The 15,098-nt window shown below is 47.8% G+C and overlaps 2 protein-coding genes across 4 annotated transcripts in view; one reads left to right on the top strand and one right to left on the bottom strand.

The window, feature by feature from the left end:
- The window catches only part of ZNF445 (zinc finger protein 445), a 33,387-nt gene that overhangs the window by 13,655 nt on the left and 4,634 nt on the right, over window positions 1–15,098 (bottom strand). For 2 of the 3 annotated variants that reach the window (XM_070455538.1, XM_070455539.1), the window contains exon 2: window positions 286–392. The exons of the other annotated variant lie outside the window; for it this stretch is intronic. The gene's annotated coding sequence lies outside the window, so the exon portion shown is untranslated. The remainder of the gene's footprint in view (window positions 1–285; window positions 393–15,098) is intronic. 3 annotated transcript variants of the gene reach the window in all.
- LOC139031315 (uncharacterized) lies at window positions 6,543–13,542 on the top strand. Its single transcript, XM_070456156.1, is given in 7 exon segments — window positions 6,543–6,704; window positions 7,971–8,908; window positions 8,910–9,250; window positions 9,253–9,744; window positions 9,747–11,134; window positions 11,136–11,724; window positions 11,727–13,542. Coding segments are annotated over 7 exon segments (4,845 nt in total). The 3' UTR covers window positions 12,662–13,542.

The raw sequence follows: 15,098 nt of genomic DNA on the forward strand, positions 1-15,098 counted from the left end.
GAAAATGACAATATAATATAGAATCTAAAAAATGAAATAAATGAATGTAACAAAACAGAAACAGAACAAACTAGTGGTTATCAACTGGGAGAGGGAGGGGTGGAGGGCCAAGATAAAGGTAGAGGATTAAGAGATATATAAAATAAGCTACAAGGATATATTGCCCAGCACAGGGACTACAGCAATATTTTATAATAACTTTGAGTGAGAATAATCTATTTAAAAAATCAAATCACTAAAAATAAAGAGAGTAAGTTGGAAGATTCACATGACAAATTTCATTACCTTCTTTATAAAAAAAGGCTTCCCAAGTGGTTCAGTGGTGAAGAATCCGCCTGACAAAGCAAGAGACGTAGGAGACATGGGTTTGATCCCCGGGTTGGGAAGATCCCCTGCAGGAGGAAATAGCAACTTACTCCAGTATTCTTGCCTCGAAAACCCCATGAACAGTGGAACTTGGCAGGCTACAGTCCATGAGGGTCACAGAGATGGACACAACTTAGCAACTGAGCACGTACTTTATAAAAAAGCATCAAGACACTGTGGTACTGGCATAATGACAGACATATAGATCAATGAAAAAGAATTAAGAGTCCAAAACTAACCCATACATCTATGGTCTCTTTACTTTTAACAAGTGTACCAAGACCACTCAAATGGGGTAAGAACAGTCTTCTCAATAAATGGTACTTGGACAACTATATATCTACATGAATGGAATAAAGTTGGATAAGATGGTATACCAAAGTTAACTCAAAATAGATCAAAGACCTAAACATCAGATGCTAAAACTATAATATTCTTATCATAAACTCTAAGTGCAATATTCTGTGACAACGGATTAGTCAATAGATTCTACCAAATGCATACCACATGCAAAAAAAGAAAAAATAGATAAATTGGACTTCATCTAAATTTAAAATTCTTGTGCTTCAAAGGGCACATGAAGAAAGTGAAAGGCCAATCCACAGAGAGGGAAAAAAATCTGCAAACCATTATCTCATAAGGGACTTGTCACTAGAAAATATAAATAACTTACAACCCAATTAATAAAAAGACAACACAATTAAAACTGGACAAAGCATCTTAGCAGACATTTCCCCAAAGAAAATATAAAGATGGCTGAAAAACACAAAGGATACTCAACAACAATAGTCATCAGAGAAAAACAAATCAACACCACAATAAAACACCACCTCACATCCACTAGGCTGGCTAGAATCAAAAAGTCAGAAAACAATATATGCTGGTAAGGATATGAAGACAGATACTGAAACACTCATACACTGCCGGTGGGAATATAAACTGTGCAACGTGTAGGTACACTGGAAAAGTCTCATCATTAAGCTAAACATCCAGTTACTATTAATACTTGCAACTCCATTCCTAAATAGATAGATACAGCTGTCCTTCAGTATTCACAGGGGATTCACACAAAAAGACAAAATTATAACTAAAGACTTAACTTCAAAAACAAATTTAAAAAAGTAATAAGAATCCTAGGGTAACCAAGGACTTCTTGAGAAAATCAAAGGAAATAGGTGACATATGACTAGGTATCTGTATTTTAACTCCTCTTGCTCAAAAAAAAGAAAAAAGAACAAAAGCACAAACCGATGCACAGACGTGTAAAGGTAAACTGCCACCAGGAACGGTAGTTTGAAAGTCTGCAGTAGACCTAAAATGTCATGTTACTTATGCCCCTGAAACTTCACTTCTAGGAAGCTAACTGGAAAAGCACCTGTACAGGTATTCAGGCATTTACACATGTGTTTACTAAAGTACTCTTTGTAATAAATAATATTGGAAATGACCTGTTTGTCCATCAATACAACTAAATAAAAGTGTAGCAATTTATGGACTGAAACACCATACAACAACTTAAAAGACTGTGAAAGTGAAAGTGAAGTCGCTCAGTTGTGTCCGACTCTTTGCGACCCAGTGGACTGTAGCCTATCAGGCTCCAATGGGATTCTCCAGGCAAGAATACTGGAGTGGGTTGCCATTTCCTTCTCACTAGACCCTTAAGCAACAATATAATTGTTTCACTGTTGACTGTCAGGCTGTGCAGCAGAGGTAAAAAAGCAGATAAGTGCCAAACACAGGAGAGACCAGAACATAACTTCAAGTTGCTGAGAACAGACAAAACACACAGTAGGCTCCAGTGACACAGTTTACTCACACCAAGAGAAGAAAATATGGGCTTCCCTGAAAGCTCAGTTGGTAAAGAATCCGCCTGCAATGCAGGCGACCCCAGTTCAATTCCTGGATCAGGAAGATCCCCTAGAGAAACGATAGGCTACCCACTCAAGTACTCTTGGGTTTCCTGTGTGGCTCACCTGGTAAAAACTCCGCCTGCAATATGGGACACCTGGGTTTGATCCCTGGGTTGGGAAGATCCCCTGGAGAAGGGAAAGGCTACCCACTCCAGTATTCTGGCCTGGAGAATTCCATGACAGTCCATGGGGTCGCAAAGAGTTGGCCACGACTGAGCGACTTCACTTTCACTTTTCACTTTCATGCACTGGAGAAGGAAATGGCAACCCACTCCAGTGTTCTTGCTTGGAGAATTCCAGGGACGGTGGAGCCTGGTGGGCTGCTGTCTATGGGGTCGCACAGAGTCAGACACGACTGAAGCGACTCAGCAGCAGCAGCAACAGAGTGACTTTCACTTCACTTCACTTCATAATAGAGTAGGACCTCGGCCCCCTTTCTGAAATACAGAAAGTGGGATGGGCATGGGGGGCCACTGACACATGCACTTAAGAAGAAAAAAGGGGTATAAACACTGAACCAGGAAAGATAGTCCCTCAAAAGGCTGGAAGTACAGTGCAGGCAGTGGGGATTCAATTTCTTTGCAAGAAAATATCCTCAACCAGAGGCTAGTATTACAGTGCTATGCAAGAAAGAAGTTGCACCTAAATTTGCTGTTTTTCCCAACAAACATAGAAAACATAAGCTAAGTTAAAAAGAACACCCTAGATATAGCTGGAGGAAAAAACTTAAAATTCTATTTACATGTAAGTATGTCTAGGTATGATGTACATAAAAGCACTCAAAAGATTTTTAAACAGCCAAAAAAGGATTTACAAAAACTCTTACTGACAGTGGAGGTGGAGAGGTTGGGAATAACAGTTAAAGGAGACTTTATTTGCAGTGATTTGACTTTTTAAATTTATGTACAAGGTCTCTAAGACTGTACATCAAAAATGATGAATGCAAATATCCCAAAATGTAAGAAGAGATTTACTCCTGTGTACTGCATGTCAGTTATTTTCTTCTTTATACTTTTTAACTTTTCCAAATTTTCCCAAATAAATTAAGTTTTAGAAATTATAGTTATGAACTCTTTTATGTCTTAAAAATAAAATACAACTTGCTTACACACACAAAAAGTTCCCAAGCCTTGGCCACCAAAGTGTTTTCCACAGTTATCCCCTCTGGCAAGTAATGACTAGAGGGTTTTCCCTTCCTATTTTTCTATATTTCCTAAACTATTCAACATTATTTCTATAATCAGCAAGGTGATCAATAATTCTGTTTAAAAAACAAAGCAACTGGAATCCCCTGGCAGTCCAGTGGTTAGGATGCAGTGCTTTCACTGCTAGGCCCAGGTTCAATCCCTGGTCAGCAAACTAAGATCTCACAAGGAGTGCAGCCAAAACAAAAAGAAAGAAAGCAACCGAATATTAGCACCCTGGACTGAAAGGTGGCCACTGAGCAGAAGAGGCTGCACATCCTTGAAGGGGACGTGTAAGCAGATCTCAAGTAACTGTAAAAGGAAAAAGAAACCTAGTTGACCCTAGTTTATTTAAGCCACTCAGCCAACAACCAAACCAAAGAAGGCAAGCTGAACTGAGAACACATCGGACAAAAATTGACAACTGAGGCACAGAACAGAAGAGAGTAAAATGCTGCCCAAAACCACAACATGCAAAAGAAAACAAGAGCGAGCGTGTTAAAACTAAACAAAGCCAAAAAAAGTCTATAAAGAGGTATTCATGATGTACCCCATGTCCAAAGCAGCACTGCTCATAACAGCCAAAACATGCAAACAACCTAAATGTCCATTGACAGATGAATGGATAAAGAAGATGTGGTACATACTACTCGGCCATTAAAAAAACAATGAATTAATGCCATTTGCAGCAACATGGATACAACCAGACATGATCATACTAACTAAGTCAGACAGACAAAAGCAAATACCACATGGAATCACTTATATGTGGAATCTATAGTATGACCCAACGGACTTCCCAGGTGGCTCAGTGGTAAAGAATCCACCTGCCAATGCAGGGAACAGGCTTGATTCCTTGTCCGGGAAGATTCCGCATGCCGCAGAGCAACTAAGCTTGAACCCCACAACTGCGGAGCCTGTGCTCTGGAGCCTGGGAGCCACAACCACTGAAGATCTCGATCCTCAGAACCCACTACATGCGAAGCCCAAACACCACAGCTGGAGAGTAGCCCCTGCTCTCCACAACTAGAGGAAAGCCCGTGCTGCCACAAAGACCCGGAACAGTCCCAAATAAACAATAAAATAACACAGACACAAATGAGTCTACCCACACAACAGAAACTGACCCACACAGAGAAAAGACCACTTGGGGCTGCCAAGGGGGAAGGAGGGAGGGAGAGGGATGGACCAGGAGTCTGGGGTTGGCAGACGCAAACCATTACATTTAGAAGGGATAAACAAGGTCCTAGTATACAGCACAAAGAACGATATTCAATATCCTTAATAAACCATTAATGAAAAGGAATATAAAAATAAGAAGAAAAGAAGTATGCATGGCTACTAGCATAACTGACACTATCACAGGCCCATTCAATCCCTCCTGTCCTTCCACTGACCCTACCTATGACTGTTCTGTCATCAAGGGCTTTGAAGTTAACAGAAACTTTTTTTTGGATCATTAGTTCCAGTTGGCCGCAATGCTCTGCTGGTCTCCAAACAATGATGAAGACCTTCACTGACATACTTCCATTGCCTTCGAGACTAGTTGGCCATTCATAAAACCTAATTCAGCCATGCACTTCCTGTTTCCAAGCACACGCTCCCACACCCTCGGTTAACTGTGAAACTGTCCCAGCGGCCCCTCATCAGCACAAAGTGCAGCTGCCACTGCTTCCAGTCCATCCACCTGATCTCACCATGTGAGCTAACAACCCTCTAATAAACTGATCCATGATTACATGGAGTTACCTGACTAGGTTTTCAGTCTCAAGATACGTTCTCAGTTCAATGGGCATTTTTCATTCCCTCCATCCTCCAGTGGAAGTCAGAGGCAGTCAGCAGGCCTTAGTGCCTGTTGTAAAGTGGCCCCATTACTCAGGGCACAAGTCACAAATGATGGTCATCTTCCCCAGAAAGGGTGGCACCCTCCACTTCTCACCAAGCTAAGAAAATTTAAAGAAATCATTACTTCAACCAAAGGCCAAACACAGCCTCAGCATGTATTTCTAGGACTGTCAAAAAAGAAGACCAGTGACAGAGACTGGACAAAGAAAGCATGCCATCTATGTGGCTGGACCACACTGACTTCATTTTGTCAGCTCCATCTTAGACCCGCGGCAGCTCCCTTTCTGAGCTTCAACCCAACTCATAAGAAATGCACCCAAGCCAGATAACTTCCTATCAGCTCTTACTCTTGCCTTCATCTGATATGAAAACTGGAAGAATGTATTGTGCTGTGCCAGACAGTTAACGTCCATGAGGAATAATGTTCGTGAGACCTCAGAGGGGAAGAGAAACCCAATTTCCACTTGCGCAAATGTGCTTCTCATTTAGTAGTCAGATTCTATCTTTACCCTGGTCCCTTTAAATTCCCCCGTGCCTCTTCTGGCCACAATGAGTTCAGCTTCCAATGCCTCTTGATGGTTGTGCACCCACAGCTACTGCCTGATGTAAGTACCTAGAGTAAACATCATAATTACATTTCAAGGAGTTGCCAGCTTCATTTTTCAGTCTCAAAATTCCTTCTCAGTGTGAGACTGTCAAGACTAGCACTATGACAGGTGCCCTGAACTAAGAGTAGGCCTAAGTTTCAGTTTCTCCCGAGGGTAGGGTAATTATCTGCCTTCAACAGGCCACCAGAGACCAGCTAATCGAGAAGGTCCCCTGGAAACTCCCGCGCGCGCGAAAGTTTGTACCAATAAAATTGCCTTGCAAACATGTAACCAATCCGCTTGCGCCTACTGCCCACTGCTTATGTTTGAAATCGAGCACCCTATAAATGTGCGTGGAAACTGGGGCTCGGGGCTCTCTGACTTTGCACCACTGCGTTGGTTGCAGCAGGGGCCCTGGCTCGAGTCAGCAATAAATTTCCCTTCCTTTGCGTGTTGCATTGTCATGGAGGTCTTCTCTTTTCCTGCTGGGGGATTCAGACAGCAGGCATAACATTTGGGGGCTCGTCCAGGATCCCTTGACCGGGGAAAGATAACACTTCCAGGACAGAGGGGAAGGATAGATACAGAACCGGTGCTCAGGCAGGACAGGAAAGTCCAGTGTAAATCCGGGACCCTGCTGAGAAGCAGGAATGTATCTGACGCAGGAGAAAGCTTTCTATAAAGGGGGAACGGACTGGACGTTCCAGCCGGCACAGGACCGAGGCCAGCGAGTGCACAGGAAGGCAGCTGGCTCTGCGGGAAGGAGAGTTCCTCTCCTGATCCCGAGTCTGGTGAGCAGTGGACGCCATCCGGTAAGGTGAACCTTGTACCAGGAGGCAAGAGGACTCAGGGGGCCCAAAAACCCAGCGCTGTGTTGTCGGCCGACATATGTCTGTCCGTGTGTTTGTCTACGCCCCTCCGTGTTTGTGTGTGTGCCGGCACTGTCTCTGGTCTCGTTGTCTTCTGGTGTATCATTCTCTACTCTCTCTTCTGACTTATTCTCCTTCTCCCTTTCTTCTCTGATCTGCCTTCGACTCCTACTCTCTTCAAGAGTTTCAGTGAACAAGGGAACAGTTGTGGGAGCAACTGATGAGTCCCGGCCAGGGCTACACTCTGGTGGACTCTGAAGGCCTTACAATAAGTGAGCCTCAGTAATGGGAGCCCGATCGGGTGAAACTCTTTTTCAACATCCCTAACTGAAGACGTGGCCTAAAATTCCTTGTGTGGGCACGGGACAGGCACTTAAAGGCCATTAGGGCACCTGCCACTTGAAGACTCCTGTGAGAGGATAAGGGGGTCACGGAATGGGCTAGAAACCTCTAGGGTGCCCGCCCCCAGCAAGAAAACTTCTGTGCAACGACGCAGGCACATAAACAGTACCAAAAGCATACCATAAGCCCAACCTCTTGGCCGCCACCACTCCCAGTAGGATTTTTGGTGGCTATTCTCAGTGACATCTTCTCTCTCTCTTCCCTACCATTTACACTCTAGCCATGGGTCAGGGGGAATCTATCGCACTCTCTCTCATGACTGACCATTTCTCAGATGTCAGGGCCAGGGCACATAACTTGTCTTTGCTAGTCAAGAAAAGTAAATTAATAACCTTTTGCTCTGCAGAGTGGCCTGCCTTCCAAGTTGGATGGCCTCCGGAAGGGATCTTTCAACCGTCCACTATACAGGCTGTAAAAAAAGGATTATTGCTCCTGATCCCTGGGGCCATCCGGATCAGGTTCCTTATGTCATGGTCTGGCAGGATCTGGTGGAAAATCCGCCCAAATGGTTAAAACCTTTCGTTCACAAACTTCCTAGTTCTTCTAATTCACAGGTCCTGGTGATGGAGACCCCCCCCAGAAGAAACTAAAAAGAAAGAGGACCCAAAACCAGTCCTTCAGGAATCATCTTATCCGAACCTGATAGATTTAGAAACAGAGATAAGGCCTCCGCCGTATGATCCCATTGCAATTCCCTCCGAGGGGAGGAACTCACCCGGGCGAATCAAGAGGGTTGGGAGGGCCCGCGGGAATTGACCATGAGGGGGGACCCGCATTGGGGACCCGGAGGAGAATTAGGGGTAATAGGGTGATAGGGGTGGACAAGACCCTGGGGACCCAGAGTTACCTTCATCCACTGTTCAGGCGCTCCCTGTCCAAGTGGGACCAGCTAACCCGGGCGGAGAGCGAACCTATCAGTACTGGCCCTTTTCCACGAGTGACCTGTACAACTGGAAAACCCAAAACCCTCCTTTCTCAGAGAAGCCCCAAGGCCTCATTGACCTCTTAGATTCCATTTTGTTCACTCACAACCCCACCTGGGACGATTGTCAGCAGCTGTTGCAGGTGCTCTTCACCACAGAAGAACGGAAGCGAATTCTGGCAGAGGCGCGGAAACGGGTCCCGGGGGCTGACGGGAGGCCAACCGCCCAGCCTCATCTCGTGGATGAGGGGTTTCCTCTGTTGCGGCCTAACTGGGATTTTGAGCGAACGGAAGGTAGGGAGCGTCTCCGAGTGTACCGCCAGACTCTGATGGCAGGCCTGCGGGCTGCAGCTAGGAAGCCAACAAATCTGGCGAAGGTAAATTTAGTAAGGCAAGAGCCCACTGAGAGCCCGGCAGCCTTCCTAGAGAGGCTGATGGAAGCTTTCAGGCAATGTACACCTATGGACCCCCAGGCTGAGGAGTCACGTGCTGCAGCTCTGTTAGCGTTTGTGAATCAGGCAGCCCCAGATATTAGGAGGAAATTACAAAAGATAGAAGAGTTGGGAGAACAGACAATACAAGACTTACTGAAAGCAGCTGAAAAGGTATTTAATAATAGAGAGACCCCAGAAAAAAGGGAAGAGCGAATTCGACAGGAGGAAGGGGAATTAGCTGAGAAGATCAAGAAGGAAGATAGGGAACATAGGGCTAAGGAAAACAGGAAGAACCAGAGGGAGCTACCCCAGATTCTTTTTTGCGGGGTTGAAGGCCGGAACAGAATTGAGGGAGCCTCAAGACCCCCAGACGGGAGAAAAAGAGAGACCAAAAAGGCAGGCCCTAAAGAAGGATCAGTGCACTTACTGCAAAGAACGGGGGCACTGGAAAAACGAGTGCCCTAAGAGGGACCCGAGGAGAGGAATGACCCAGAGAGAGAAAACCCCCCCTGGAACTCGAGTTCTATATGCGGGGGGAGACAGTGACTAGGGGAGTCAAGGCTCGGCACCCCTCCCCGAGTCCTGGGTAACCATACATGTGGAGGGGAAACCCGTTGGCTTCATGGTAGATACTGGCGCCCAACACTCTGTTTTAAATAAAAAGCTGGGACCAATGTCTAAGAAAACCAGCATAGTGCAAGGAGCCACGGGGACAAAAAGATATTGTTGGACCACAGACGGAAAGTAAATCTGGGGACCCATCAGGTGTTCCATTCGTTTTTGGTGATACCAGAATGCCCAGCCCCTCTACTCGGAAGAGACTTGTTGACTAAAGTTAATGCTCAGATCCATTTTGACCCTGGGGGAATGTCCGTCACGGACGGACTTGGACAGCCGATACATGTCTTATCCCTAGCCTTAAGAGATGAATACAGACTTTTTGCGCCTAAGCCCTCAGAGGTTATAGCACCAGATGTACAACCGTGGGTCCACAAATACCCACTGGCCTGGGCAGAAACGGCAGGAATGGGACTGGCCAAACAGAGACATCCGGTCGTCATCGAGCTAAAGGCCGAGGCAATTCCTGTGAGGGTGAGACAGTACCCTATGAGCCAGGAGGCTCGGCGGGGGATCACTCCCCACATTCGACGGCTCATGGATGCCAGAATTCTCAAGCGGTGGCAATCCCCTTGGAACACCCCCTTACTGCCGGTGAAGAAGACGGGGGGACAGATTACAGACCTGTCCAAGACCTACGAGAAGTCAACAAACGGGTGAGTGACATACACCCCACTGTCCCTAACCCGTATACCCTCCTGAGCAGCTTACTGCCTGAGTACACTTGGTACTCTGTGCTGGACTTGAAAGATGCCTTTTTCAGCCTACCCCGGGCGGCCCAGAGCCAGGAGATATTTGCCTTTGAGTGGACCAAGGGGGAGGGCCAACCGGTAGTACAATTAACTTGGACCCACCTCCCACAGGGGTTTAAGAACTCCCCTACCTTGTTTAATGAGGCTCTGAGTGAGGACCTCTACGAATATCGGACTCGCCACCCAGAGGTCATCCTGCTGCAATATGTAGATGACCTTGTGTTGGCTGGAACTACAGAGAAGGCATGCAGCCGTGCCACCGGTGACCTCTTACAGACTCTAGGCACCTTGGGGTATTGCGCTAGCGCAAAGAAGGCGCAAATAGCCCGGCAAGAGGTCACCTATTTGGGGTATAAGACCAGGCAGGGAAAAAGGTGGCTAACTCAGGCCATGAAGGAAACGATATTGCAGATACCAGAGCCCAAGACCCCCCGCCAGGTGAGAGAGTTTCTGGGGACTGTTGGATATTGCAGACTGTGGATCATGGGGTTTGCTGAGAAGGCCTGGCCCTTGTATGAGGGAAGTAAAGAGACCCCAAACTGGACTTGGACTGAGCCAATGAGACAGGCTTTCCAGACACTCAGACGGGCCCTACTAGAAGCCCCAGCCCTTGCTCTGCCTAACCCAAATAAGCCATTCCAGCTGTTTGCAGATGAAAAGCAAGGAATAGGAAAGGGGGTCATGATGCAACAATGGGGACCGTGGAAGCGGCAGGTGGCGTACCTTTCGAAGTGATTAGACCCGGTGGCCTCTGGGTGGCCCCCTTGCCTTCGCATCATCGCAGCCACTGCCCTCCTCGTCCGCGATGCTGACAAGTTTTATAGACAGCAACTTTTGGTTTACGCCCCCCACGCCATTGAGGGGGTTTTAAAGCAGCCGCCGGGTAAGTGGATCTCCAATGCCCGCTTGACACATTACCAGGCCTTGCTGCTTGATGCCCCACTGGTGCGTTTTCAGACCCCTTGCTTCCTGAATCCAGCCACGCTCCTACCTAACCCAGAGAAAGACCGCCCTCTCCATAACTGCAGTGAGATACTGGCTGAGGCCCTGGCGGCACGAAAAGACTTTGATGTACCCCTAAACAACAGTGAGCTAGTATGGTTCACCGATGGGAGCAGTTATGTAAAAGATGGGCAAAGGAAGGCGGGAGCTGCCCTAGTTGATGATTCAGGACAGACGATATGGGCTAAGACACTTCCCCCAAACACTTCTGTGCAAAAAGCAGAATTGGTTGCCCTAATACAGGGCTCTGGAGCAAGCCAAAGGGAAGAGAGTCACCGTTTTCACTGACAGCCGATGTGCTTTCAGCACTGCCCATATTCAAGGTCCAATATACCAAGAAAGGGGATTTCGGACAGCTGAGGGAAAAGAAGTAAAAAATCTGCCTGAGATTCGCAGGCTCCTGGAAGCTGTCCAACTGCCCCGGGCAGTAGCAATAGTACATGTCCCCGGTCACCAAAAAGGAGAAGACCCTAAGGCGCGGGGCAATCGTGCCGCTGATGCGGCTGCTCGAGAAGCGGCTAGCCGGGACTATGCCGCCCCCATGTTAGCCGTGGGACTTCCACCTCCTGGTATGGGGGCCTTGCCACCAGTTCCCAAATATTCCCTCCCTGATCTCGCCTGGATCAACAAGGATACCACCCTCCAGAAGGATGACAAAGATGGATGGTACCGAGATCAAAACAACAACCTGATATTGCCTGCCATCCTGGGTCGTCACCTGTGTGAACACCTGCACACAACTACACACCTGGGAGAGAAAAAGACCTTAACACTTCCCCAGACAGCCTGCCTGAGGTTCCCTCGACAAAATGCAACTGTACGAGAGATAATCCAGGCTGCAAAGCGTGCCAGCTGATGAGGACAGAAAAAAAGCAGCACACGGGAACGAGGTACCAAGGGGAAGAGCCAGGGCAACACTGGGAGATAGATTTCACTGAGGTAAGGCCAGGCAAGTATGGGTATCGCTATATGTTGGTTCTGGCAGATACCTTCTCGGGGTGGGTAGAAGCTTTCCCCACTAAGGGAGAGACAGCAATAGTGGTTGCTAAAAAGATCTTAGAAGAGATAGTGCCTAGGTATGGGCTGCCAGTGACTATGGGCTCTGATAATGGACCTGCTTTTGTGAGCCAGATTGTACAAGGGCTGGCCCAAGCTCTAGGGACAAAATGGAAGTTACATTGCGAATATAATCCCCAGAGCTCAGGACAGGTTGAGAGAATGAATCGGACCCTAAAAGAAACTTTGACAAAGTTGGCAATAGAGACTGGCGGGGACTGGGTGACCCTCCTTCCCTTGGCACTCTTTCGGGCGCGAAACACCCCTTATAAGCTGAATCTTACCCCTTTTGAAATTCTGTATGGAAGACCCCCTCCTGTGTGTCCTATTTTCGAGGGAAAGTGCCTGCCACCCCCTACTCTGGGACAATTCCAGCAAACTCTGATGGCATTAAGTAAGGTGCATAACCATGTTTGGAAACTGACTCGAGAGATACACGAGGGTCACAGCAAGGGGGCCCTCCCCGCAGGTAACATTGGCCCAGGTGACTGGGTGTGGGTAAAACGGCACTGATCTAAAGTATTAGAACCCAGATGGAAAGGCCCTTGTGTTGTTCTCCTTACCACCCCTACCGCCCTTAAGGCTGATGGGATCGGACCCTGGGTTCACTGCAATCACGTGCGGCAAGCTACTCCGGAGGAACAGGAAAGAGCGCGAGCAGAATGGAAGGCAAGTCCTCACCCGTCAAATCCTTTGAAACTGAAACTCGTCTGACGAGAGGCCTCCTGAGTCTCCTACTGGTGGCAATTCTCATCAACCCAGAAATATCCAATCCACACCAACCATTCAAGATCACCTGGAAGCTCAGCGACGGACAGACCCACGAGGTGATCAATGAAACCTCAGGAATCCACCCTCTCAACACCTGGTGGCCAGACCTGTACTTTAACCTCAGGAGACTCTTTGTACGCCGGGTCGGGCTACACACTCCGCTATATGGAAGCCTGGGTGGACATATGGGGGACGCATACGCCCACACTTACGGAGTGGGGGACCTTCCTGGGTTTTTCGCTTGCCCAGGCAACATTAGAGGTAATTGGAAAACTTGTGGGGGTATGGAAAGCTATCACTGTGCAAGCTGGAGCTGTGTAACCTCGTGTGATGGGCCCCGGAGGTGGGATGTCGGGAACAGAGATCTAGTTAGATTCATCTTTAATGATTCCAAACACCAAGGGCCTTTTGTACAGGTACAGTTCAACCAGGACCGAGGAAAAAAGGAAAGCCGCTGGACCGCAGGGCTAACTTGGGGCTTACAGCTTCATGTGGCTTCTTACCCAGGAGAGTTCTTGACCATTAAACAGGTGATTGAGCCGGTACAGGTACATAGTCTGGGTCCCAACCTGGTCAAAACGGCACCGGGGCACAAGACGACCCTTAAGACGACCACCTCCGGGCCAGACTCGCCGAGGTCAAACAGCACCTCCTCTACCCCAGGCACCGGAGGTAATCTGACAAACACCCCGGGCCATCTAACTGTAACTGCTAGCTCAGTGACTCAAGACCCCCTATGGGCCATAGTAAATGCCGCTTTTATGGCTCTAAACCATACTGACCCAAATGTGACCCAATCCTGCTGGCTTTGTTATAACCTCCGCCCCCCCTTCTATGAGGCCATAGGCCTCAATGTCTCCTACAGCTTGTCTTCAGACCCCAATCCCCCTCAATGCCGGTGGGAAGAGCGTGAGATAGGCCTCACGATGGAAGAGGTATGGGGACAGGGGGTCTGTTTGGGCACAGTACCAAGGGATAAGACCTCTCTTTGTGCTCAGACTATTGGTAATATCAGCTTACCTGGCAAAAATTGGCTAGTGCCGGAAGTTGGGGGATGGTGGGTTTGTTCACACACGGGGCTAACACCATGTTTAAATATGAAGGTTTTTAACCCGAGCCAAGAATTCTGTGTTCTCATCACTGTGATGCCAAAGAGCCTATACCATTCTGAAGAGGTAATGTACTCACATTGGGACCAGGAAGTACTAAGACAGAAACGAGAGCCCATTAGTGCAATCACTGTGGCAGCCCTGTTCAGCCTTGGACTGGCAGGAGCAGGGACAGGAATAGCTTCATTATCTGCAGGGCCAAGGGCTCTCCTCCCTGCGGGCCGCCATAGATGAAGACATAGTCCGCATAGAAGAATCAATTAGTCACCTAGGAAAGTCTTTGACATCCTCATCTGAAGTGGTTTTGCAAAATAGGAGACGGTTAGACTTAATCTTTCTCCAACAGGGTGGGGTCTGCGTGGCTCTGGGAGAAGAATGTCATTTCTATGCGGACCACACAGGAGTGGTGAGAGAATCTAGGGCGAAAAAGAGAGGGACTTGCACAGCGAAAGAGGGAACGAGAGCCCCAACAGGGCTGGTTTGAATCTTGGTTTCAACACTCCCCCTGGCTGACCACCTTGGTCTCCACCCTCCCGGGCCCACTCATAGTGTTGATATTGATACTGACATTTGGCCCTTGTATCTTAAACCGGCTAGTGTCATTTATTAAAGAACGTACAAACACCATTCAGATTATGGTGTTGAGACAGCAATATCAGCCAGTGGCCCAAGACGGTAAAGAGAAAGATTCTTCTACAGGAACAACAAGACGGGGGGGAATGTGAGACTGTCAAGACTAGCACCATGACAGGCGCCCTGAACTAAGAGTAGGCCTAAGTTTCAGTTTCTCCCGAGGGCAGGGTAATTATCTGCCCTCAACCGGCCACCAGAGACCAGCTAATCAGTACGTGCCCAGTAAACCTCCGAGAAGGTCCCCTGGAAAGTCCCACGCGCGCGAAAGTTTGTACCAATAAAATTGCCTTGCAGACATGTAACCAATCCGCTTGCGCCCACTGCTTATGTTTGAAATCGAGCACCCTATAAATGTGCGTGGAAACTGGGGCTCGGGGCTCTCTGACTTTGCACCACTGCGTTGGTTGCAGCAGGGGCCCTGGCTCGAGTCAGCAATAAATTTCCCTTCCTTTGCGTGTTGCATTGTCATGGAGGTCTTCTCTTTTCCTGCTGGGGGATTCGGACAGCGGGCACAGCACTCAGTCCAGAGACTATTATTTAATATTCCCTCTGTCCAACACCATCATCCAGATAAAAGAAACGCAGTGCTGCTACAAAGACATGGACAGTCAAATGAAGAACTACCTTGGGATCACGCA

The sequence above is a fragment of the Odocoileus virginianus genome, chromosome 26 (assembly GCF_023699985.2).
Source record: "Odocoileus virginianus isolate 20LAN1187 ecotype Illinois chromosome 26, Ovbor_1.2, whole genome shotgun sequence".
Classification (NCBI taxonomy): Eukaryota; Metazoa; Chordata; class Mammalia; order Artiodactyla; family Cervidae; genus Odocoileus; species Odocoileus virginianus.